Below are 27,478 nucleotides of genomic sequence, written 5' to 3'. Positions count from 1 at the left end.
CACCAAACTTTACTCCAAATATTCACCTGACTCATTACTTCTAATTTTACCACTTGCACCTGCTTTTTAGGTTATTCCATCCATAGAGTATGCACAATTTCCTATATGATTTTGAAAGGTAGAAATAACCCAGAATAAAAATTCACATGTAACAATTCTAACAAAATCATAACTGGTCAAAATAATAAAATCCTGCAGTGGTACCAGATATATACACAAATCCATCCTTCCTATATGATGAGGTATTTTTGTATATAATTTCTATACTATCCAATTTTAAATGTAATATTTTTCAAATATATCTTACCAAATTATAAAATCAGTGTTGCCATTTCAGTTTTTGAGTGAATTCATACATGTAAATTTCAAATAAAAAATGCACATAAATTTTCCCTTCAGTATGTGCAGAAGTTTGTATGGCACATTAAAACAAAAGACATGGTGTTTTAATTTTTTTTTCTGGTAAGATACAAAAATTTCTTATTTGCATTTGGAAATATAAGTATGATAGGGAAAATATTCACATGTGGTCAGAGTACTTTACAGCTCAAATTCTTGGAGATATATAAAGATTTATAGTCAACATTTTATTCTAACACTCCTATAATTTTTATATTTAACAAAATATACATGTATAAAAAACAACAAGTATGAAATTAAGTGTTTTACATTTTACAGTGTAGATATATGGTAAAATATACCCATCTAGCATTAAATTATAAAAGTAGCTGTTACAGAAATCATTTTCTCTGGCTGGGAAAAAGAACATCACTAACAATAAATAACAAAGCAATAAAATTAGGAGAGCAATGCAGCAATGCATCAGATATGGTCTCTATGCAAAGAGTTCATCAAAGTTGAGATCAGCATCATGTTTTTACTTGCATGAATTGTTTATTAATGCTGATAGTATTGCATTTTAAATACCAATTTCCTGCATAAAATCAGGCATGATGAACTTGTCTGTAGGTCATATCAGTTTACTTACAGTATACACAGACACATGGAGCAGAACAAAAGTTATTTGATTTCAGTTCCACACATTTCACATTCATGTCCTGTTGTTGAAAGTTTAGAATAAATCCAAACATTCTTTTAATGAATGGTGTCAACTGGGTGTGATATACTGAGAAAAATATCTTGAACCTATATGTCCAGAGATGCTATCTTTTTAATTTCCGTTTCTCTGCTGAAAACTGTTTTCCATATCTTCTAGACAAATCTTTAACAAATTCTGTCTTTAGTATTTTCAGGCATCTGAAAGAAAGCAATAAGGCAAATTATGCTGCAGATATTCATACCTATCAAATCATGTTACATAAAATATGATCAATCACATTATATGTAGGTTAATCTAGGTTTCTAAAAGCATGATATATATCATTCAGTTTATTATAGATTTCTTGTTAGCTAGGCATATTACAGTGTAACTACAGCTTTCAGGAAAAGGAAAATGCAAAAAAGATAATTTTTTTTTTTTAAAATAATAATAAATAAATAAAAAGAATAAATAAATAATAACAAGTTTTTTTTTTTTTTACACAATAATCATATTTAGGATATATATCTTTAAATTTCATACTTACTTCGAACATAGTAGCACTTTTACATCAAGGTATGAAAAGGAATGAATAACCAAGGACAGTGGTGGCGAACCTATGGCACACGTGCCAGAGGTGGCACACCCAAGAATTTTGTTGGCACGTCAACGATTTACATGTGATATCCTTTTATATGTTTATAAATTATTCAGCCTTTTTTTTAATTGTTACAATACGTACAAGTTAAATTTTGTTTTACAGGAGAGAGCATATATGAAAACATGAATTTGATTGGTGTGGTATTAACAAAAGATTACGCGACCCAAAGACAAATGGAACCAACAATTTTTGAGTTGAAATGCTAATTCTCTTCAACCGAATTCCATAACATCTGCAACTGTCATAACAACATTCACTATACATTTCTTAGTTTTAAGACATTCACGACGGGGTGTCGTTTATCGTTCCGACAGAACTTCTCATTACCGGTGGGCTGAACTCACAAAGTTTCAACCCATGATTGGTTTTTATTGCCTTGTTTGTGTTTGAGCTGGAAGGGGAACTCACACAAGCATTATATGGCATGTTTCAATTCGGGGTAGAATTTTATTTGAAGTTAGCCTCTGTGATCTGTCATAATGACATCGAGAATTTCAAATGCAATCAAACAAACACTTATTTCATGTAATTGAAAAATTGGACAATAGTTTTAGTTAGATACTGTGTTTCCGGTGCAGCATATGGTTTTGCTTGCCTATACAGCCTAGTTTCTGTGAGAGGGAGGTACATGTGATTCATTAGTTAGGTGCCGTTTTTATTCCAACTGTCTCTGATTGCACTATTTGCAAATGCCTCTGTACCTTATTCAGGGATACAATAAAACTTTTTTTTTTTCTTGCATTTACAGTATATAATGGGTGTTGGGGAGGGCATGTTGTTTTTTGTGTGGGAGGTATACGTGCAAAACCTTTTAATGTCATTTTTTGTAAAGTGAAATCAAGGGTGCCAGTTATATGCGAGGGCAAGTTATATTCGATGTAAGTGTTCGCCGACAAGTCCACATCCTTCTGCTGCTTCCCCTGCTCCACTAGCTTCTATGGTGAGTTACAATGCATAAATATTTTTCTCACTACCGTTTTTTTTTTTTTCAAACCAACATCATTAAAATCAATTTAATAATGCAATAATAAATTTTAATACTGAATAATATTATAAATTTTTGGTGATCAGAATGGGATATGTCAATGAAACTTACCAGAAGTTAATTTAATGATGTTGGCCTGAGGAAACTACAATATTGTAGCATTAGTTCTGTGATTGATAACTAATTTAAATGCGTACTTTTACATTTGTCGACATGCTACATCGTATACATTAAGTGTATTAATACCCTTTATGATTATGCCATAATTAATTATTAAAACTTATTTACTAAAATAAATAGCCAAAAGGCTTCACATCGGCAATACAAAATTATATAAATTAAGTGGATATTAAATCCAACATTATTTCAAAGCTGACTACAGAAACTATAGACGTTTCTTGCAAAATTTGACCAGAGATCTTACGGAAATACACTCACCAAATTTCCCATGAAAATTCTATAGCTACTGTGGTCAGCTTTGAAATAATGTTGGATTTAATATCCACTTAATTTATATAATATTAATACTTATGTTAGTTTAATGTATGAACTTTAAAAAAATGGGAACGGTATTTACGAGTTTGTTGGGATTGAGCCCTCTAATACAGTAAGAATAAATAAAAATAGTCTATAGAAAAATAATTAGGAACGAATGATCCTTAGGATTCCCTGACTTTTCCCTTTTCTAGTCGCACGTACGTTCATTCTACATTTCGCACCGTGCATTATTGTTGCCTATGTGCACTGTTTTGTTTTTGCTACTGTAAATAAGAATTATAAAGATAATTTAATTTAGACATATAACAAAACGTTGATTTTTTTGAAACTATAAAAAATGCATTTGATTTTAAGTTGTGAATTATTTTGTTACAGTTCTACCAAACATGGCTGGCAAAAATAAAAAATGAAAATTATCACAGTCAAGCAGCAGAGAGTTCCAAAGCTAGTGGACTGAAGAGTATGACATGATTAATAAAGACAATAAAGCAATATACGTTTTATGTTCCGGGACAGTTGTGTGCAGAACATCGTCGGTAAAATGGCATTATGAGACAAACCAGAATTTATTGCTCGGGCAATTAAAAATAGGAATATCCAGTTAACAACCCTAATGAAATTTATCGGCAGTCATTCAAATGTAACTGCTGCTAGTTTTTTTGCCTCAAATGTAATTGCTAAACACGGGAAACCTTTTAGTGATGGGGAATATATAAAAGAAGCATGGTTAAAATGCGCACCAGTTCTCTTTGAAGATTTTGAAAACAAGGAAAAAATTATTCAAAGAATAAAAGATATGCCTTTGGCTAGAAGCACGGTGAAAGATAGAATCATAGAAATGGCTAAAAATATAACTCATCAGCAAAAAACAGATATAAAATCTTCTAGTATAATTTCTCTTTGTCTTGATGAGAGTACTGACATAACTGGATCAGCTCGTTTAGCAATTTTTATTCATTATTGTGTTGGGAATAACATCAAAGGAGAATTGATAAGTTTAACATCATTAGCAACAACAAAAGGAATAGATATTTGCAATGCAGTTGTAAATGCACTTGCTGAAAGAGATGTAGATCCCTCCAAAATTGTATCAGTAACTACTGATGGTGCTCGCAGTATGACTGGAGAGGAAAATGGGTTCGTCAATTTATTTACCAAATACATTGGACATTCAGTTCTGGGTTTTCATTGTATTATACATCAGCAGGTTTTATGCGCAAAGGCTAGTTTCAAGCCACTGGAAGATATTATGAGCATTGAAACAAAAATGGTCAATTTTATATCAGCACACGCTTTAAATAAACGAAAATTTATAGAATTATTAAGTGAGGTAAACTTGGTGTACAGTGGTTTACTTATGTACAACAATGTCTGATGGTTAAGTTGTGAGAAAGTTTTTCAAAGATTTGTTGAGTGTTTAGATGAAGTCAGACTTTTTTTTTTACATAATGAGAAAATCATTGAAAAATACAATCAATTAATGAACGTCGAATGGCTTTCGAAATTAATGTTTTTTTTCTGATTTGTGTTTACATTTAAATGAATTAAATGTTAAACTGCAAGGTGTTAACAAGACAATTATTGACATGTTTGATTTAATCAAAGCATTCGAAGCTAAATTACCAATTTTTAATCATGACGTCATTTCCAATACCTTCCGATATTTTCCAAACAGAAAAGTCTTTGCAGATCTAGAATCCCATGAAAAAACTTTAACATTATCAAGTTAAATTGACAAAAAAATTTTCTACAGTTATTCAGTCGATAATCAATGAATTTTCTTCAAGATTTACGCAGTTCAGGCAATTAGCAGAGACATCAAAATTTATTTTACATCCGGACACACCATCAACAGATAAACTCAATTTGGAGATTTTCGAGTGGCTAAATTTGGAAGATATAGAAATGCAACTAATCGATTTTTAATCTAGTTCTATATGGAAACAAAAGTTTGTCGATTTGAGAAATGACTTGGAAATAATGGAAAATGATCGATTATTGGGCGGATTAAAAAGAATGCAGAAGAGGAAATATTGAGAACTTGGAATGCCATTCCTGAAACCTTTTGTTGTTTAAAAAAACTAGATATAGCGATGGCTATATTATCAATTTTCTCCTCTACATATGCTTGTGAGTCATTAATTTTTGAAATGAATTTTATAAAAGACAGTTTAAGAAATAGAATGACTGGTGAATCTAGTTCCGCGTGTGTATTACTAAAAGTTACAAAATATGAACCTGATATAAAGCATTTGGCATCTAATGTACAACAGCAAAAATCTCATTAATAAATTGATATATTGATATTGATAAATTAATAAATTGATAATAGGTTAATATTGATTTGTATACAACAATGTGTATGTCAAATTATGTATTCATTATTATGAAATTCTATATTAATTTTTAAACTTGTCTCAATAAAATTCTGCAATTAATTTTGTATTAATTAATACAAATTAACTATTTAATTAGTTGCTGACGTGCCCGGCACGTCAGCAACTTGATTTGTAAATTTTTGGCACGTGCTGGCACGTCAGCAACTCAATTTGTAAACTTTTGGCACATGGACATAAAAAGGTTTACCACCACCACTGACCTAGGATATTATAACCTTAGGAAAAGATTTTATGGTGTGTGGGGGGGGGGAGGGGGGGGAACAGTTAATCAGGTGTTTTTTTAATTTTATTGTGTGTAATGTAATAATTTTCTTAGAAGTTTGCTAGGAATGGATGTGATTCCATTTTTTTATTCTGTTAATTTAGTCTCTTTGGTGTAAGATGGGCTACATAATCTTACTGCCACAATACATTTGAGGAGAATATATTTTATTAGTATTTGTTGAAGAACTGCATACCATATTTTTCACCTTATAAGACATGCTTTTTTTTACCTAAAATTTATATGAAAATTAAGACACATCCTATAAACAGAATGCATCTTATAAACCAGTGCATGTTTTTTGCCAGTCATATCAGTTATAATATCCTAGGCTATTCATTCCCTTTCATATAAGTGATGATGCACTGTAACTGCGCATACATAAAAAACACATTGGTGTATACTAATGTGTTTTTTTATGTATGCACAGTTACAGTGCATCATCACTTGTTGGTAATGTGTGATCAGTCTGAATAGTTGCACAGTTGTTAATGGTCACACATTTAAACTGGTAATCAATACATTATTATTTTTAAATATTTTTATAACCCATGGATTCTATGAAGCACAGACATAGCTATACAATTGCATTTAAGTGTAGTGTGATTGAGTACACAAAAAAGAATGGCAATAATGTAACAGAGCAACACTTTGGGCCTTAGCTACAAAAAAAAAAAAAAAAAAAAAAAAGTATGAACTTGGAGGAAACAAGAGCAGCAATTAATAAAAGCAAATTCTAAAAAACACAATCTCTGCAGAAAACCGGCAAAATCGCCAGAAATTGAAAAATCAATTTGAAACTTGGATAATGAATCAAAGAGGATCGGGTTGCTGCGTATCTATAAAAATGATGATTCAATGAGCAAAATTATTGGCAACAGAAAGAAATATCATAAATTTTACTGAATCGCCATCATGATGCTTTAAATTTATGAAGAGAAATGATTTATGCATGCATGCAAAAATAAAAATATCACAAAAAATGCCAGATGAATTTGAAAATAAAATTATCGAGTTTCACAAATTCATCATAAATGCTAGAAAAGAAAATAATTTTGAACTTTCACAGATTGCTAATATGGATGAACTGCCTCTGACTTTTGATGTGTGCTCAAACAAGACTGTTGACTCCCAAGTTAGAAAAAAAATATTGTTAAAACTTCTGGTTACAAAAAAAAAAACACTATACTGTTGTTTTGTTGTGCTGTGCAGATGAAAAAAATTTGTGCCTTTTTTAATATTTAAAAGTAAAATAGTGCCAAAGGAAAACTTCCCAAAGGAGTTTACATTCGTATTCATCCAAAAGAATGGATGAAGTTATGGATAAAGATGGTGGGGGTCCAACATCCTGGCAGTTTACGTTAGAAACCTGCTTTATTAGATCAGCTTAGATGCCATAAAATCGAATCGATTAAGAATGACCTTCGCAAAGTGAACACAAAAATAGCCGTAATCCAAGGAATCACATCTGTGCTTCAACCTTTAGATGTATCAATAAATAAACCATTTGAAGGATTTATAAGGAAAAAAAAATGGGTCAATCGGATGCAATCTCCAAATGTTGAAGAAACATCTACAGAAAGGAGAAAGAAGGGCACAATTTTACAGGTGTGTGAATGGGTAAAGATTTCATGGAATTAAGCGAAACTTGAAATTATTATAAAATCTTTTTTAAAGTGTGGCATTAATAATTCTCTTGATGGTATGAAGTTGACTTATTTAATGACAGCAATGACTCAGTTTCTAATGAAGAATCAAGTTCAGAAAATTTTGAGAGAAGATGAAAATGATGATGCATAATTTGTGCATCTTATACTGGGAAGAATTTTTTTTTTTTCAAAAATTCAACATGAAAAATGTGATGCATCCAATACAATGGCGCGTCTTGTAAGGTGAAATATATGGTAATTAATATTTTTCTGTTGCAGTTCTCTTGACTCCTAATATATGGGAAGGAAAGTAAAAATATGTACACTAGTGCCCAAAAGCTAAGGACGAACTACAATTTTTATCTGTATCTGAAAACATTTTCATGACTACAGCCAAATATAGAGAAATTTATTGCCAGCATACTAATAAATTTTATTACACAAAAATTGTCATAAATTTCATACAAATTAAATTGCAATAACTTTTTGGCAAAAGATACAAATTTCCGAAGGATATATAGTTCAGGAATTAATGTATAGAGCTTAGAGAAAACAATTATTATTATTATTATTATTATTAGAATCCTCAGGGGCTCACTTTAGTGAGTACGGGTGTGGCAAACCCGAAGTACTTGATGCTGGACCATGCCTTACTTCATGTAATATACATCTGTTATATTATCTGTAGACTGGTCCCTCCTCTTCCTCCCTTGATTCTTTCTTTCTTCTCTTCTTGCTCCTTCCCCCAAATGCTATTAGAGTATTCGATGGGAATCTTTCCTATTTTTCTATGTCATTTCGTCTTGTGCTAACAGGACATTATCAAGCACTGTAACATGATCAGGCCATCAAAAAATGTTCATACCGCATCGTCCGTCGCGCGGGTTGCCAAGGGACGCGTTCGGGTTTTAGGCAGAGGGACCCGTTCGAAAAATATGTTACAGTCTCCCTTAGACACCACTCCTCAGCACTCTGCTAGAGGAAACTTCATCAATGGGCCCGCTATCCATTTGGGGAGGTGTTTAGGGGCAGCGCAAAGAAATGGTTCTGCAAAAGGACGGAAATGGCAACGACAACGGCACCAGACTATGGCTTTAGGCAACTGGAACATCTTCTCTCTGACAGGGAAGGAGTTGGAACTGGTTGAGGAAGCCAAGCGCTACCAGCTAGACTTAGTCTGGCTTTCTTTCTTGTTGGGCTCACACCAGAGTAGTAGAGCTTCCACCCCTTATCCAGGTTGACAGTTCCAGAGCCCAACAATGTCTGCTCAGGTGGGTGTGGAGATACTCACAAGCCCCCAGCTGTCAGACTGTGTTGCTGAGTGGATCCCATTGGGGAGATGGGTATGTGTGTTAAGGCTTCAGATGAAAAACCATGATTTGGCTGTGGTGCAAGCCTATGCACCTAATCTGGAGTCAGAATACTCTGCCTTCCTAGAGGAAGTAGATGCTGGTTGGCAGATGACAGGGTGGCAGACATGGAATCAGTCCTGCTAATGGGTGACTTCAATGCACATGTTGGAACAGATGACCAGACATGGAGGGGTGTGGTTGGGAGGAACGGTGCCCCTGACCTTAACACGAATGGGTTGAAATTATTGGACTTCTGCTGTACTAATAGCTTGTCCATAATGAATACCTTCTTCCAGCACCGAGAAGTTCTAGTGTATCCCTGTACCAGGTATACTTATGGAACATATTGACTTCTTTATAGTCTCAGCAGACCTATTTTCCTCAGTGTTGGACGTTCGTGTGAGAAGAGGGGGCAGAATTGTCAACTGACCACTACCTTGTTGTGTGCACTCCACGGCTTCAGAAACCAGATGCTACCATCAACGCTGGTAGGCCTAAGCAGCTATACTGCGTGAAATGGGAGACATTGGAAAATGAGGCTGTGAGGAAGAATTTTGCAGATGACATTTCCTCCAGGTTCAAAGAGATTCCCAAGCATACTGCAGATGTTGAGGAGGAATGGAAGCTGTTTAGAACAGCTGTCACTGCCTCTGCACTCTCATGGTGTGGCAGAAAGCAGCTCGGCATGGCAACGGGTAGTGAGAAAAGGACACCTTGGTGGAATCGAGAAGTCTGAAAAACTGTCCGGGCAAAAAAGGAGTCCTACCTAACATGGCTTAGAGTCAGGTCACCTGAGATGCATTTGCGGTATGCTGAGGCACGAAAAGCTGCTGCTAAGGCAGTAAAGACAGCAAAACAGAAGGCTTGGGAATCCTTGGAGAAAGATTAGACTCATCTTATGCAAATGCAAACAAAATATTCTGGCAGACCATCCGCCGCCTTCGAGGGAGGAAATCGTGCACAGCAAGGGCAATTAAGGCCTCTGATGGTGCACTTTTAACAACCGAGAAGGATATCCTCCACAGATGGAGGGAATACTTTGAGAGCCTTCTTAACCCGGGTGGCCCAGCAGTTGTGGACACAGATTTTATTGCTAAATTTTATTTAGCGATTTTATGGACCTCTTCTGCTGTGGACACAGCAGAAAAGGTCCATTTAGCAATAAAATCGCTAAAATCGGGCAATGCTGCTGGCGATGATGAAATTCGGCCTGAAATGCTAAAAGCGTTAAATCAAGATGGTGTTCTCTGGCTGACTCGAGTGTGTCAGGCTGCTTGGATATCTGTGCGAGCACCAAAGCAATGGCAGACAGGCATAATAATACCAGTCTTTAAGAAGGGAGACCAGAAGGATTGCAGTAACTATCGTGGCATCTCTCTGCTCAGCCTGCCTGGGAAAGTGCATGCTAAGTGCTTGGAAAGACGGTGCAGGAGCATAGTTGAGTCAAAGTTCCAGGAAGAACAACGTGGCTTTCGTCTTGGTAGAAGTACAACTGACCAAATCTTCACTTTAAGGCAAGTCTTTGAGAAATCTTGGGAATATGCCAAGAATGTCTACTCATGTTTTGTGGACTTGGAGAAGGCATATGACCGGGTTCCTCGGGATAAGCTTTGGCAAGTAGTACAGGAGTATGGAGTGGATGGTCAACTATTAGCTGCCATCAAGTCCCTGTATGAATGCCCAGAGTTTTGTGTCAGGGTAAACAGCACAAAGTCTGAACCTTTCACAGTTTCCGTTGGCCTCCACCAAGGGTGTGTTCTGTCGCCCCTCCTTTTCATAATATTTATGGACTGGATTGATAGGCACAGCCGAGGCAGTGAGTGTGTCAGAATTGGAAAATGTAGCATTGGATGTCTGCTTTTTGCAGATGACCTAGTTCTGCTTAGCTCTTCCACAGATGACCTCCAGCGGATCCTGGATAGGTTTGTAGCTGTTTGTGCAAACGCCGGAATGAAGATCAGTGTGGCCAAAACTGAAATATTTGTGGTCTCAAGACAACCATCCCAGTGCACTCTAAATGTAAGTGGAGTCCCAATGAGACAGGTGGAGAAGTTTAAATACCTTGGGTCCATATTCACGGATGATGGAAAATGGGACGTAGAGCTAGATACTCGAATTAGCTTAGCAAGCTCAATATTGCGGGAGCTTGGCCGTTCGTTAGTATTTAAGCGGGAGTTAAGCTAGAAGACAAAGTTGGCTGTCTTCAATACAGTCTATGTCCCCATCTTCACCTATGGTCATGAGAGTTGGGTAATGATCGAAAGAATGCGGACACGAATCCAAGCAGCTGAAATGAGGTTCCTTCGAGGGGTTGCGGGGCTGACAAAACTCGACAGAGTTAGAAGCTCTGAAATTCAGGAAACCCTCAATACTCAACCACTGCTTCTCCGTGTTCAGAAATCACAGTTACGCTGGTACGGGCACTTGGTCAGAATGCCACAAGAGAGGCTCCCTCAGCAGGCCCGCTTTGCCAAGCCAGAGAGTGGAAGGCCAAGGACTCGCTGGATAGATTATATCCAAAACCTTGGGTGGACACATTTGGGAATCCCACCACAACACCTGAGCTTGGTGGCAGAGGATCGTGACCATTGGAAGTTCCTCTTGCAGCTGTTGCTCCCACAACCCAATTAGGAAGAGTGGGCCTTGAAGATGTATGTATGTATGTATTATTATTAGAGAGGGGGCTATGTAGGCATACAAATGGGCACACGGTGATATTGCTGCTCCCGTTTTTTATAGTTTTAAAGTGGTTCCAACTCCTGTTTTTAATTTGAAAGTGTTCCCAAGTAACTCTACTTGTCATGCCAAAGACAGTGATATAAAATTCACCGAAACCGGCTAAGAAGAAACCAAATTTTAAAGTGTTGATAGTGAACAGAGAGGACAGTGGTCAACAATGAGCGAAGAACAAAGTACGTCACCATCTTTACAATCACGCCATAGTTGCTCAAGGAAAGAAAGGTGAGTCATGAAGTGTATCAATTGCCTGGAGGATTTATCGTCCGACAGAAATAATATAACCTGTATGAAATTTTTTAGCTATGTGGCCAGTAGGAGGAGAAATGACTGTGGAAGAATGATATTGTGGGATAAAAATGGGAATAGAGTGACTGATGCAGAGGACATAGTGGAATTGTTCAATGAATACTTTATTTGGGTATTTCATGCTAGAGGAGTCAGTTTTAATGCTAGTGGGATAGGGCAGGTTCGAGGTTTAGAGGTACAGGAGAAGGAGAGTGTGTTTCAGATACTGAGTACTCTGGATGTCAGTAAAGCTGTGGGACTGGATGGTATTTCACCACGAGTTTTGAGAGAATGTGCTAGGGAACTGACAGTGCCTTTAACCTGGCACTTTCAATGAAAGTCTGGCTTCGGCAAAGGTGCCCAGGGAATGGAAGGAAGGTAAGATAGTGCCATTACATAAGGGTGGTAACAGACTGGAAGTGTCTAATTATAGGCCAGTCTGTGTGTCATCAGTAGTTGTTAAGATCTTGGAGAAAGTAGTGAGGGACCGTATTCAGCATTGGGCAGATGAGGGTAATGTTATCTGTGAGAGTCAACATGGATTTGTGAAAGGGCACGATGCTAGCCTTTTATAATAAAGTTACAAGAAAATTAGATGAGGGAAAGGCATATACTGCAATTTTCTTAGACTTAGCGAAGGCATTTGACGGGGTGCCACATGATAAGCTGATATTTAAGTTGCAGCACATGGGTCTGGATGTCAGATTGGTCAACTGGATTCAGGACTGGCTGTCTGATAGGTATCAGAGAGTTGTGTATGGTGGAGCAGTTTCAAGGAGGCAGAGGGTTACAAGTGGGGTCCCATAGGGCTCAGTACTAGGACCTATATTGTTTAACCTTTATATCAATGACATTGCCAGTGGATTGCAAGGGGATATTCAGTTGTTTGCAGATGATGCGAAGCTGGGAAGGATTATTAGTAATAGTGCAGATGTGGTAGCCCTGCAAGAGGATTTAACACGTTCGCTGCCACGCTACTTTGGCATGGTCTGTTCCCCTACGCCGAGCAGTTTTCCTTCTTCAAGGTCAGTACGATAATCTCGTTACCAGAGGTAAACGTCCTACGAGTATACTCGTAGTTGGCTTGTACGGAGCATATACGGTCTATGAGAATACACAGATTTGATGCTAGCCCCACAAGCCAAGCATTTTGGCTTCTTCAAGGTCACTACAATAATCTCGTTCCCGGCGGTAAGCGTCCTACGAGTATACTCGTAGCTGGCTTGTGAAGCAGGTTCACCTACTACGAGTATACTCGTAGTTGGCAGCGAACGTGTTAAATAAGCTAGATAGATGGGCAAATGAATGGGGATGTCAGTTTAATGCAGCAAAATGTAAGGTCTTGAGGTTTGGGAAACATCGATGGGATGCTGCATACTCTATGGGAGGAGTTATACTAGAGGAAGTAGGGGAGACGAGATCTGGGGTTGATGATTGATAGAAACCTGAAGTTTAGGGGACATATTGCAAAGGTGGTGAAAGTAACACAGAGGATTGCTGCAATTATGAGAAGGACACTGACCTGTAGAGATAAGAGGGTTATCATTCCGTTGTATAAGTCTCTGATCAGACCACACTTGGATTATTGTTCTCAGATTTGGTCCCCAGGATTTGAAGGGGATAAATTATCTGCAGAAAGGATACAAAGACGGATGACAAAGATGGTTTCAGGACTGTACAAGCATAGTTATGAGGATCGGCTGAGGGAATGTGGACTGCAGAGTTTGGTGGATAGAAGAAAGAGAGGTCATATGATTAAAACTTTTAAACTGTTGAGAGGTGGTTGCAGGGTTGATACTGGGGAGTTCTTTTGCTTGGTTGAATAGCGGGAAGGAGTGATGACAAGAGGCCATCCCTGGAAGTTACAAAAGGAAACTGTGAGCAAGAGGGTAAGGAGTGGTTTATTTGTGTGGAGGGTGGTTGAACCGTGGAATGCATTGCTTGATGGAGTGGTGGGAGCGAGAACGGTCAATGAGTTTAAGGAGTGGTATGATAGACTTTGTGTTTCTTAGGGGGGTACCTCCCCTCGATGAGTCTTGACAGACTTTATGTTCTTAGGAAGGACCTCCCACGATGAGTATTTTGACTCCATGGAGGCCTGAATAATAATAATAATAATAATAATAAAACGCAGTAGGATTCTACACTTAAAATGTGCTGGCTTTTCTGAACAACCTGGCAACATAAATCCAGTGCAACACACACAAGGAATGGAAATGCTTACTCTGCAGGAAGAACCAAGAAATTGCACCTAATGCAGCCGATTATACCAGAGGCAAAATCAGATGACGAACTGAACAGATAAAAAAATGCAGGTGAGTCCTATAATTTCAACTGTATAAATATACTAATAGAAAATGGTCTAGACCAATGGTCACCAAAGTGGTCGATAGCAAATATATGACATCATTGTATGGGTAATATTTAATTCGGTTAACGTGGATTACCTCCATCTTGAATGACAATGGAATTAAGATTGAATCGTGGGAACAGTAACATGAATAGGACCGTAAGATGGAGCAAGGTCATGAAAATAGTTACGGAGGGCAATCAAGTAGGGCAAAATGACGTATTTACCAATAAACGGATGTCTGTGGTTCCCACCTGGCCAGCGCAGTGGGAGCGAGATTGCAACACGTGCGCAGTTGCTCATTTACTTATACTTACACGTATTCGATCCCAATCACATTTTTGCGCATCGACATACAAGTGAGCGTTAATGTTCTAAAATTCATTAACACACATATTAAAATTCAATCATTATTCATTCATGAACTAAACTTCTCTATGTTGAAGAGTTGAGTGGGGCTGGTAGTAATACCAGTAGTTTATTAATACCAGTATATTAATTTCACTAGTAATACCAGTGATATTACTAGTGATAGTAGTATTAGTAATATAATAATATATACTATATTATACATACAATAAACACTGTAACTATAAAACAAACAATCTAAAAACTCACATAAGCATCTTTGTTTCCTTGTGCTATTATAATTACATAATATAATTACGTAATAGTAAAATAGAGGGGATTGATAAAAAGTCAAGAAACTCTTGAAGTGGTCGACGGTCAAAGAAGTTTGGTGACCGCTGGTCTAGAGACTATAAAAGCCAGCTTAGTAGATCTTGTGCAAGAACTCTTTGACAAACAGAATGAACAAATAACGAAAAAATCTAGCGAATATGAAGATTTGGTCAAACATAATAATTTAGCAGTGATAGAAGTGTTGCAAATGGTAAAAGACATTAAAATCAGCATTAACGCATTAAATGACAGGCAACACCATTTGATGAAAGAGACATCCGAATCCGTCAAGAAGTTCATTCTCTAAAACTACAATACGAATGTTTAAATCAGCAACAACATAAAGAAGATCTTGTCATAAATGGTCTTCCTGAAACTGCACCTACAGAAAACCTCGGAGACGTAGTTTTAAAATTAGGCCATGCAATTGATATCCCCCTATAGCTTAACGACATTCAGACCGTAAATTGGATTCCTATGAAGAGCAAAAAGAGCAGTTATAGTTCGTCTTACAAGCAAGTCCACAAGAGACAATCTCATAAAAGCCAGCAGACAGAAAAACCAGTTGCCAAGGACTTGAAAGCATTGCAAGACAATACACCAATCTTCCTATCTGAATATTTAACACCATTCAACCAGAATCTGTTATACCAAGCAAGAAAAGCAAAAACAGAAAAAAATTACCAATTTTTTTGGATCAGAGATGTCAAGATATTCTTGAGGAAGTCACAAACTTCAAAGCCGATACAAATTAACAGCTCAGAAGACATAGAAAGGCTGCCATAGTGAAAAAAAAAAGTTTTCTAATTAGTTCAAAAAGAAGACCACTATAAAAATGAATGTGAATCATCAAGCAATAACACCAGAATATATTGGCAATTTAACTTTGATCGGACTTTTCAGATCATTCATTTGACCTTCCAAACATCAACCAACTTCCAACACAGCAATCAAATCAATAAAAAAAAAAAAAAAATATATATATATATATATATATATAACTCGTGTCATCCTCAGATAATCTTATTAAAAAGCTTCATGGATGCAAGCAGAAACATTACATCTCAACTGAGATCAACAAAGAAAAAAAAAAGAGAATTACATTGAAGTGTCTTGAACATCTTGTTCCCTCTAGTACATGTTACCTAAGACGTTTATCCCTCAAAAATTTTAGAAATTCTGTTTCCTTATTACTACATGCATTTTATTCTTCCCAGCTTATACTGCTGTAGTTAAAATCAACCATAACAATCATTCTTCTTGCACTTGCCAAGCTCAACTGTCTAAACATCTCTTGGTCTCCACCCTCTGTGCTCCTTGGTTTGTAGCAACACCCCACTAAATATCTTGTCTTGCCCACCTCCACCTCACATCATATGCTTTCAAAATCATTAGTGTCACTGCTTTCCAAAGCCTCCACTCTTAGAGGACATAAGTCATCACTTATCATAAGCAGTACTCAACCACCACGCTTTCCTTTCCTATCTTGCCAAAAAATGCTGTACCCAGTGACTTATATTCCTGTCATTATATCCTCTTCTGTCTACCACGTCTCAGTGATCCCAATAATTTTTGGCCAGGCTGTATGCTATCTGTGCCACCAATTCCTCTCCTTTATTCTGGATGAGTTCTCCATGGAAAAAATGTGCTCCACACACACCTCCTCACCACACTTTTACACAACTTCCAGGAATTACCTCTGGTTCTTTCTCTTTAACCATCTTTAACCATGGATAAAATTGAGTATCGTGCAGTTATAAAATTCTTTGTAAAAGAAGGTTTAACGCCAAAAGAAATTCATTCAAAGTTCATAAACGTTTGTGGGCTCTCTTCTCCTTCATTTATGACAATTAAGAAATAGGCTGCCGAGTTTAAACGTGGCTGTACCATCCTTGAAGATCATCCATGTGAAGGACATCCAAAAAGTGTAACAACACTAGAAATCATTGATCAAGTGCACAAGATGATATTGGATGACCAGCGAGTCAAAGTGTGTGAAATTGCTGAGACTATAGGCATTTCAAAAGAACTTGTAGGATATATTTTACGTAAAGAATTGCAAATGAAACAGATTTGTGCAAGATGGGTGCGTTGCTTACTCACAACAGATCAAAAACTCACTCGCATTAAAATCTATGAACAGTGCTTGGAGTGTTTTAACAAGAATAAAACTGATTTTGTGCATTGATTTAGTACTATTATTATTATTATTATTATTCCGGGCAACTCCAAGGAGTCGACAGACTCATCGAGGGAGGCCTAAACATCATGTCAAGAACAACTATTCGACATTCAAACAGTATCTATCATACCTTGCCTTGGACTCATTCACAGTCGTAACACCCACAACAGACTCTGGCAGCTTATTCCACTCATTCACCACTCTCCAAGTAAAAAACCTAGCTCTAACACCCTTGTCAACCACATTCTTGCCCAGCTTCTATGCATTGCCCCTAGTCCTCCCATCACCAGTCCTATTTTCAAAAATATCTTCTAGATTAATCTTAGGGAAACCCTTCAGTAATTTGAATGTCTCAATCATATCACCCCTTTTCCGCCTATCGACCAATTTCTGCAACCCACAAATCTTCGGCCTATTCTCATAAGGTTCATTCCACAGACTTGTATCATCTTGGTCACTCATCTCTGGATACTCTCCACTTCCTCCCCATCACAACCTGGTGCCCATAACTGGGCACAGTAGTCCAGATGGGGTCTTATCAAGGCTCGATACAGAGGAACAACAACTTGTTTGTCTCTGCATGTTAAAGTATTTTTCAGAAGCCAAGTGATTTGATGAGCTGATCTAGCCACTTTTGCAATGTGCCCGCTAAACTTCAATTCCCTCATCAACCAACACTCCCAAATCCCTGGCCTCATCAATCTCCTATAGTACGGTTCCACCAATGTGATATACTGCTACTATTCTTTTCACCCTAAAGTGCATAACCTTACACTTTGCCACATTAAATTGACATCCATTTTTCTTAGCCCAGTCCTCCAAACTATCCAAATCATCCTGTAAAATTTTGACATCCTGTGCACTCACAATTGCTCTACCCAACTTTGCATCATCAGCAAACAAGTGAATACTTCCTCTCAGATCCTTTATGGATGAACAAATTGACAAGCAGTGGTCCAAGAACAGAGCCCTGCGGCACACCACTAGTCACAAGCCATCTTTTAGACTCAACTCCTGAATAAACCACTCTCTGGTATCTCTCCATCAACCACCCTCCTATCCATCTCAACAACCCTATATCCATCCCTATCTGCTCCAGTTTACTGATTAGGGTTTCATGTGGTATCCTGTCAAAGGCCTTGGCAAGGTCCAGTAGAATCACTGTAAACCCATTACCCTTATTCAGTTCAGCCGTCACTGTTTTATAAAACATGAGCAAGTTACTGAGGCATGATCTACCCTTCACAAGACCCCCATACAATATCCCATTTTCATCTATCCAATCCTGTATTCTTTTCTTGACTAATTTCTCTAAGACCTTGACAATGATTCCTGATATGCTAATCGGTCGGTAATTTACAACAGCAGTCTTGGAACCACCTTTATGCAGTGGAACTATTTTCCTCTTTTTCCACCCCCTTGGGAGTAACCCAGACCCGAGACTCAAATTAAACAAAATGGTCAAGGTTACTGACAATTCTTTAGCCACTTCTCGTATGACACGAGTTGGTATACCAGCCAATCCCACAGATGTATTGACATTGAGGTTATGCAATAGACTACTCACCTCCACTTAATTCACCTCAATTCCCATATAATCTACTGGTTCATTCGTTTCTGCAATGTCACCTGGATGATATATTCTTGCAAAGTGCTCACTCAGTAACTCAACTATATCCACTGATTCAGTTACCTCCCTACCATTGGCATTCTTTAAAATCATTCTGCCATATACATTTTTCCTTTTACTTGCAACATATTGAAAAAACTGTTTAGGATTCTCTTTAGCCTGCATGGATAATGTTCTTTCGTAATCCTTTTTTTGCTTATCTTACCACACTCATTACCCTTCTGGCCTGCACTTTATACCGTTCATGTGTGCCTGCCGGTCACCTTTCTAATTAAATTCCCTCCATAGTTGTTTCTTTTTTTGCAGCTCAAACTTAAAAGTGTTATTCATCCATTTAACCCCTACTTGATTTATTATTCGGACTCTAGGTATACAGTCAGCCATTGCTTCATGCAAACACTTCTTAACTGCTCCCCATGCACTATCAACTTCTAGTCCATGTAGTTGTACATGCCATGGCAATGAACCAATCAAACTCCTAAGCTTGTCATACTTTCCAGCCCGATAATTCCACATGTACCCTGTCTTAATTGTAAATTCCACACCTTTAGCCACTTCCCAAGTCAAGTCCCTATGATCACTCTCACAAATTGGTGGCAATGTGGTCATAATTGTTACAGCCAAATCCTCAGATGTAATTACTGGGTCAAACACTCTCTGACCCCTTGTATTTTCCATTACATGCTGTCGCAGATAGTTATCCCTTAATAACCGCATAAAATCCAATTCCTTCGTCCCATGTCCTCTCCTCTCCTCAACTATGGATGAGACTTGAATTTGACATTATACAACAGAATCCAAACAGCAGTCAAAAGAGTGGACAGAAGCCGGTTGTTCAGTGCCAAAGAAGACAAACTCGGTTCCATCAGCAGGAAAGGTCATGGCATCAGTGTTTTGGGATGCTAAAGGCATTCTGTTTATTAATTATCTTGAAAAGGGTAAAACAAACCAGACCAGATGACAAAATTCATGAGAAAAGACCCAGTTTGCAGAAGAAAAAAATCATCTTTCATCAGGACAATGCACCTGCCCTCAAAGGTGTTTTGGCAATGAGAAAATTAAGGGATCTGCACTATGAATTGTTGGAACATCCACCCTATTCCCCAGATTTGGCTCCCTCTGATCTATCTCTTTCTCACTGGTCAGCATTTTTCTTCGAATCAAGAGATTATTGCAGCTATAAAGGGGTATTTTGCAAATCTTACTGAGAACTGCCAAGGGGACAGGATAATGGCATTAGAGCATCGCTGGAATAAATGTATTAGTCTGAAGGGAGATGATATTGAAAAATAAAAATAATGTTGAAATTATAAATTCGTTTTTTCCTTGTTAGATCAAGAACCTTTCAGACCACCTTCGTATAATAATATATAAATTTAATATAATGAAATAATAATAATAACTATAATTAAAAAAAATACTTTATTAAGAAGTTCTACAATTACTTTTGCATACATTTTTGTACATCACTTTAGGAAGTTTGTTAAATATAAGTTAAAGTCAAGAGATGTTACTCTATCATATCAGCAGTCTCCAAAATTAGTTTGGCCCTTATGCTAAAACTCCCTATTATATAATTCTCCACTTGGTGATTTCCTCTACCTAGACAATAATGCTATAGAGAAATTATGTACATATTTTGGTAGAACCCATGAAAATCCATTGATAGCTAGTGGGTCAAGCTCTACGAATGTGCTTTGAAGAGCTCCTGATTCAGATAAGTTTTACTAGGAATAATTAAGTATATATGCGTAATTGTTTAAGTAAGAGCGGCTGTAAACGTTGTACGCTACCGATATTATTAGTGTGGGGTTTTTTTTCTTGCTTAAACTAAATACGAAAACGTTAATATTAGACCTAGTAACCTGCAGAGAGAAAAAAATGGCGGCTGCATTGTCATTCCATGATTTTAATTTGGATTTCAGTAGGTTCGTTAAGTGTGAGGTCTGTTATATGTATTCCTTCGATTACATAAATGATTTGTGGATGTTTAGTGCGGATGGAAGAAGGGTGTGTGCGAAATGTGACCTGAACGAGGAATTGATGAATGCGAATATGAAGTTGATAACAGAAAGTGCTAGTACCGATTGTGTCGTGAGTGCACGTTTGAAAGAGGATGGCGGGAAAGACAGGCGAAAAAATGTTAAAAAATCAGGAAAAAAGAAAAAGAGCGATTTGACAACCGTAACGGATGTTAAAAGGGACGAAAGTGAGGCGGAAAGAAACGAAATTGAGAGAACGAATGAAAGAAGAAATGGCGTGGTGCAGAAATTGCAAGTAAAAAAAATCGAAAGAATGAATGATTGCGAAAAAAGAATGACTGATGGCGAAAGTTGGACGCATGTTGGAACGAAAGTACTGAACCAAAGAAAGATGAATGACAGTAAAAGTGAGAAGAATGATAGCGAAAGTTGGACGCATGTTAGTCCGAAAGTACGGAAACAAAGAAAGATATGTGAGAGTGAAAGTGAGAAGAATGACAGTGAAAGTTGGACGTATGTTGGACCGAAAGTACGGAAACAAAGAAGGATGAATGAGAGGGAAAGTGAGAAGAGAGGGTCGAGAGTTAGAAAGTTAGAAAGATTTAATGATAGAGTGAATGTGTCGCGAGGTTCAGAAGGTGAATTGGATTGGATGAAGCAAGAAATGAAATGGATGCGGAATGAAATTAAGAGAATGCAGGTCAAAACTATTAAAATAAATCATGATGGCATGAAAGAGTTAACAAAAGATGAGCGAGTGGCATTGTATGGTGACTCCATTATTAAAGGTGTGCTAGAGGATAAAATGCACAAGGTATGTTTTCCAGGCAGTAAAATGAGTAGAGTGATTGAGGCATTGAATATGAGGCGGGAACGAGCAAAAGAGTTAATTGTATTAATTGGTACGAATGATTTGAGAGAGAACAAGGAGCATGTCAGAATGAATGTCAGGAGACTGCTTGGAAAGATAAAGGAGAATAGTGTGACAGGAAGGGTGGTCAGTGTGTTGCCTAGGTATGATTGTGGTGAAATGAGGCGGAGAGCAAGGATTATGAATGATATTCTGGCTGAAATGTGTGAGGAGATGGGAGTACAGTTTGTTAATGTGTGGAATGAGTTTGAGGGACGAAGTGAGCTGTATGGGAGCGATGGACTGCATTTGAGTGGTTATGGTGTGAGTCGCTTGGAGAGACTGCTGCTGGAAGGTAGAGAAGTGAATAGAGAGAATGAATCAGATCGAGAGGGGAGTGATGTGGAAGAGCAGGAGAGTAAGACAGGAGAGATTGAAGGAGTGGAAATGAATGTGGAAGTGAGTGGTATGAGTATAGATAATGAGAGAATGGGTGTGCAAGAGGAACAGGGAAACGGGGAGGTTCAGGGTGGACAGGGATACACAGCGTGAGAAAGGTGGATGCTCCAAGAGGAGGTGAGAGAATGTGTAGGCAGGAAAGTAATGGGATGATCAGGGATCAAAAGGAAACAGATGGAATTGCAAAGGGTTCTAAAATGAAGAAGCAGAAAGGGAAATGGCCCCAGTCCAGCATGGAGAGATCACATCGAGTGAGTGGTATCAGTGGAACTAGCTGTAGATCCAGAAATGAGTTGTCGTGTTTGTATACCAATGCTAGAAGTATAAGAAACAAGGCGGATGAAATGGTTGCACTAATTGCGTCTGTGCACCCAGAGATTGTCGGAATAAGTGAGACATGGTTAGATGAGGATGACATCCTGACAGGAATAGAGATGGAAAGGTATGATGTGTTTCGTGAGGATAGAAGGGGTAAAAAGGGAGGGGGAGTGCTATTGATGATAGAGAAAGAGTTATGTCCATACAAGGTAGAGATGCAAGGGGGAAATGGGGCCAGTGGTTTTGAGGCAGTATGGTGTGAGATAGAGGTGAATAGATTCAAATACTTGGTGGGATGTTGTTATAGACCTGGTAATGTGGATGGTGGTGATAGTGAAATGTATAGTCAAATAAGCCAAGCAAATAAGAAAAGGATGATCATTATGGGTGATTTTAATTATGGCAATATAGATTGGAATGAAGAGATAGCAACTGGAAGTAAAGAAAATGAGTTTCTTGAGTTTTTGAGGGATAACTACCTCAGACAGTATGTAACAGAGGGCACAAGAGGATTAAGGGTCTTGGATTTGGTCATCTCATCGGAGGATGTAATTATCAATGAGGTATCAAATCATCCACCAATTGGCGAAAGTGACCATGAGGTGATTACTTGGGTGGTTGCCAGCAGTGCAAGGACCCCTGTGAAAAAAGGGTATATGTGGAACTACAAGGGGGGTGATTATGAAGAGCTCAGGAGACAGCTTGCAGGTGTAGCATGGAATGAGGAGTTAGCTGGAAAAGAGATCAATGCAGCTTGGGGGATTTTCAAAAAATATTTAGTGGATGCAATGTCTAAATGTATACCACGGGTGAGAAGGTTAAATAAGTTAGGTGTGAGATGGATGAATAAAGAGATTAAGCATGCAATACAGAGAAAAAGGGCATTGTGGAGGCAGCATAAGAGAAGTGGAAGTAACCAATTTCATGAGTTCTACAAAGACCAGGCAAGGAGAGTGACTTGGTTGGTGAGAGTAGCTAAAGAGAGGTATGAACAGCAGTTAGCTAATGAAGCTAAAAAGAATCCTAGGGAGTTCTTTCGATATGCAGCCAGCAAAAGAAAGAATGATTATGGAAGGATGACATTGATTGGAGGAAATGGTATAAAGACAGCTGTTGCAGAATGTGTGGTGGAGATACTTAATGAGCAGTTCATAAAGATCTTTCAATCTTGTGAATGTGACTTCATGGAGAGATTAAGAGCAGTTGATGATGGGGAGGAGAGACTGACTGTAAGTGAGCAAGAGGTGTTTGGGGAGTTGAGTAAACTAGATGTAAATAAGGCTGTGGGACTTGATAATATATCACCGCGTATTCTGAAGGAATGTGCCAGAGAGTTGACACCTGCCTTGACATATTTTTTTAATACGAGTCTTGCACTTGGTCAAGTCCCTAAAGAGTGGAAGGAGGGCAAGATTGTGCCACTTCATAAAGGAGGTGATCGAACTCAAGCATCAAACTATAGGCCTATCTGTGTGTCAGGTGTTGTGGTTAAGTTGTTGGAGAAGCTTGTGAGAACTAGGATCCAGAGTTGGGTTGACAACAATGGTATAATCTTTGATGGACAGCATGGATTTGCTAAAGGGAGGTCGTGTTTTAGTAATCTACTTACTTATTACAATAAAGTGACTGCTTCCTTGGACAGAGGAGAAGGATACACAGTAATATACTTGGATTTCGCAAAAGCTTTTGATAGAGTGCCTCATGATAAGTTGACAGTCAAACTAGAGCAGATGGGGTTGGATATTAGATTAGTGCATTGGATTGGAGACTGGCTATCTGATAGGTATCAACAAGTTGTGTATGGGGGTGCAATATCCAGGAAAAGGAAAGTCACTAGTGGAGTGCCTCAGGGATCTGTTTTAGGGCCATTACTATTTAACTTGTATATTAATGATATTGGCGAAGATTTGGATGGAGATATTCAGTTGTTTGCAGATGATGCAAAGTTGGGACGAACCATAAAGAGTAGTGAAGATGTTGTGGCCTTGCAAGAAGACTTGAATAAATTGAGTGATTGGGCAAGCAAATGGGGATGTGAGTTCAATGTTGCAAAATGTAAGGTTTTAAAATTTGGAAAACAAAGATGGGATGCAGAATTTATGCTTGGTGAAAATATATTGTTGGAAGTAGAGGAAATAAGAGATCTGGGAGTGATAGTGGATAAGGATCTAAAATTTAGGGGTCACATCGCCAAAATTGTGAAGACAACACAAAGACTTCTGGGAATGATGAGGAGGACACTGACATGTAGAAGTAGGGAGATTCTTGTTCCATTGTATAAGGCTTTGATTAGGCCACACATGGACTATTGTGCCCAGATTTGGTCACCTGGTTTTCAGAAGGATGAAGAGATGTTGGAAAGGGTCCAAAGGCGACTGACTAAGGTAGTTTCTGACCTCTGGAATGTCGAGTATGAGGAAAGATTGAAAAGATGTAATTTGCAGAGTCTAGTGGAGAGAAGGAAGAGGGGAGATATGATAGAGACCTACAAGTTGGTAAGGGGTTGCTATAGGATCAATGGTGGAGAAGTTCTACAGCGAATAGTGGGAGATCAGGGGAGAACCAGAGGTCATCCCTGGAAACTGTATAAAGAGGGTGTGAGTAGGGGAGTGAGAGGCAGGTTTTTTTCGTGCAGAGTTGTGAATGATTGGAATGCCTTGCCTGAGAGTGTGGTGTCTGCAGGGAGTTTGAATGTGTTTAAGACCCGGTATGATGAGATGTGTGTGAGATAAAAGGACCTCCTAGATGAGTCTTTGACTCCATGAGGTCTTGTTTAATAATAATAATAATAAGATTCTCCGTTAAGCCTAATTGTAAACCATATTGATTCTCCACATGTTGCACTGGGAAATTTTTCTGTCTATTGAGTGTGTTTTGGTCCTTTATCAAAAATTCATTACAATTTTTTCATGATAAGCTGATACTTAAGTTGCAGCATATGGGTTTAGATGTTGGGTTAGTCAACTGGATTCAGGATTGGCTGTCTGATAGGTATCAGAGAGTTGTGTATGGTGGATCAATATCAAGGAGGTAGAAGGTTACAAGTGGTGTTCCACAGGGCTCAGTACTGGGATCTGTATTGTTCAACTTTTAAAACAGGACAGATACCGAGTATGCTAAAGACTGCCATAATCACACCCATATACCAACATGGAAAAAGAAATTTAATCAGCAAGTATAGACCCATAGCAACATTACCAGTTATCAATCAAATGATGGAGCTGATCATACTGAAGAAACTCACAGCATACACAGAGACCTTTCATATTATCCCTAAAACACAATATGCTTTTCAGAAAAATAAGGGAACAACATGTCTCTTGGAAGACTTTACAGATGTAATTAATACCGCCTTAGACAAAAACAATATTGCCATGGTAGTCTTTATTGATCTAACTAAAGCATTCGATACACTCATACATCAAACCTTGTTGGAAAAGCTGAGGCATGTTGGAATAGACGAGCCTCTTCACAGGTGGTTTACAAACTACCTTCAAAATAGAAAGCATATCACACGTAATGGGTCAAACCAAAGCAGAGAGCTACCAATAACCTGTGGAGAACCACAGGCAGTTGTACTCGACCCAACTTTATTCAACATTTATATGCACGATATTAATCAGCTACCTCTCAAAGGTAAGATATTCCAATACGCAGACGATACAGGTATAATATCCATCCATAATAACACAAGCATAGCCAAAATAAATATGCAGCATGACATAAATCTGATCATAGACTGGCTCACGAAAAACTCCATACACCTAAACTCAGAAAAGACAAAATTAATGATATTCAGAAATCCACTGACTCAACCAGTTGATAACAAATATATAACCATCCAACATCCACTTTCCAACATAAAAAACACACAGATCAGCAAAACCAATATAATCACTCAGGTTGAAACAATACGATACCTTGGAATTTACTTCGTTGAAGATATGAACTGGAATAGCCACATAAACCATCTACACAACAAACTCCGAACAATAAGTGGCAAACTCTACAGGTTAAAAGACATAGTTCCCACATGCCTAAAAACACTAATATACAAAGCACTATGCCAAAATATACTAAGATATGCTATAACAATGTATGCTTTCTGTGTACCATACAAATTAAATAGATTAATGTCGCAACAGTACAAATTGATAAAACTGATCTTTTGGGAACAAAGAGAAAATAATGACTTTATATACACTGCAATGTCAGAACACAAAATACTAACAGCAAAACATTTATGTCACTATGCAGCTTTGCTAAAACATTATTTCGATGCCAACTACAGGACAGTCAGAAATACATACCATATAACAAGATCTCAGACAACTAATTATATCACATATAAATACAATAATCACTACGAAAAGGCCATGTGAAACTTCTACATCCCAGACATGATAAACAAATTACCTTTTGAATACAGAAACCTTACAAACTATAATAGCCTGAAAAGAGCTCTATGAACTAGACACACACACACACCCAAAATACCATATAAACTTGATGAAACATCAATACATTCCAAGTTATTGTGTGTGTGTGTGCGTGCGTGCGTGCATGCGAATTTCTCAATCATAGATTTCGTAGCTTCCCAACACAGCAAAAAAAAACAATAAATAATAACCAACTGGTGTCATCCTCAGATAAGCTTCAAGGATGAAAGCAGAGAAATTACTTTTAGGGCTTGTCGCTGATGATTTTTAGTTCTTGTTGCAGGGCTTTGTCACTGATGATTTTTAGCCCTGAAACAAGAACTAAAAATCATCAGCGACACATTCATAAATAATGGCTATAACAAAAAGACTATTAATAAATACTCCATAAAACAACAACAAAAACGAATCTAGATTACAGTAAAACCATAGCCATCCCATCATTAAAGGGTTTTGCTATTAGAAAAAATCAACAGAATCCTACAACATTATAACCTCAATGCCACCTTTAAACCACCCACTAAACTTAAAACCATACTCAACTCCTCTAAGGATCCTCTCCTCCCATTAGCACATCCTGGAGTCTATTGCATCCACTGCACCTGTAACTTACCATACACTGGTGAAACAGGATGGACAAGCCCTATACGCAAGAAAGAACACATTAAATATAACCATTATGGTGAAGCAGGCCTCTCAGACCACGCACTGAACACCT

General features: G+C 37.8%; 1 protein-coding gene across 10 annotated transcripts in view; it reads right to left on the bottom strand.

Annotated features, from left to right (window-relative positions):
• Positions 1-424: 424 nt before the first annotated feature.
• LOC150092750 (xylosyl- and glucuronyltransferase LARGE1-like) overlaps positions 425-27,478 on the bottom strand; it is a 676,688-nt gene continuing 649,634 nt past the window's right edge. For all 10 annotated transcript variants that reach the window (XM_090414755.1, XM_090414753.1, XM_090414752.1 and 7 more), the window contains one exon: positions 425-1,257. In XM_090414755.1, coding sequence (XP_090270881.1) covers positions 1,164-1,257 — 94 coding nt within the window. In that variant the 3' untranslated portion in view covers positions 425-1,163. The remainder of the gene's footprint in view (positions 1,258-27,478) is intronic.

This window comes from Typopeltis vanoorti, chromosome 25 (genome assembly GCF_054136105.1).
Source record: "Typopeltis vanoorti isolate ZY-2024b chromosome 25, IOZ_Tvanoo_1.0, whole genome shotgun sequence".
NCBI lineage: Eukaryota > Metazoa > Arthropoda > Arachnida > Uropygi > Thelyphonidae > Typopeltis > Typopeltis vanoorti.
This window is presented reverse-complemented; position numbering and strand designations above follow the sequence as displayed.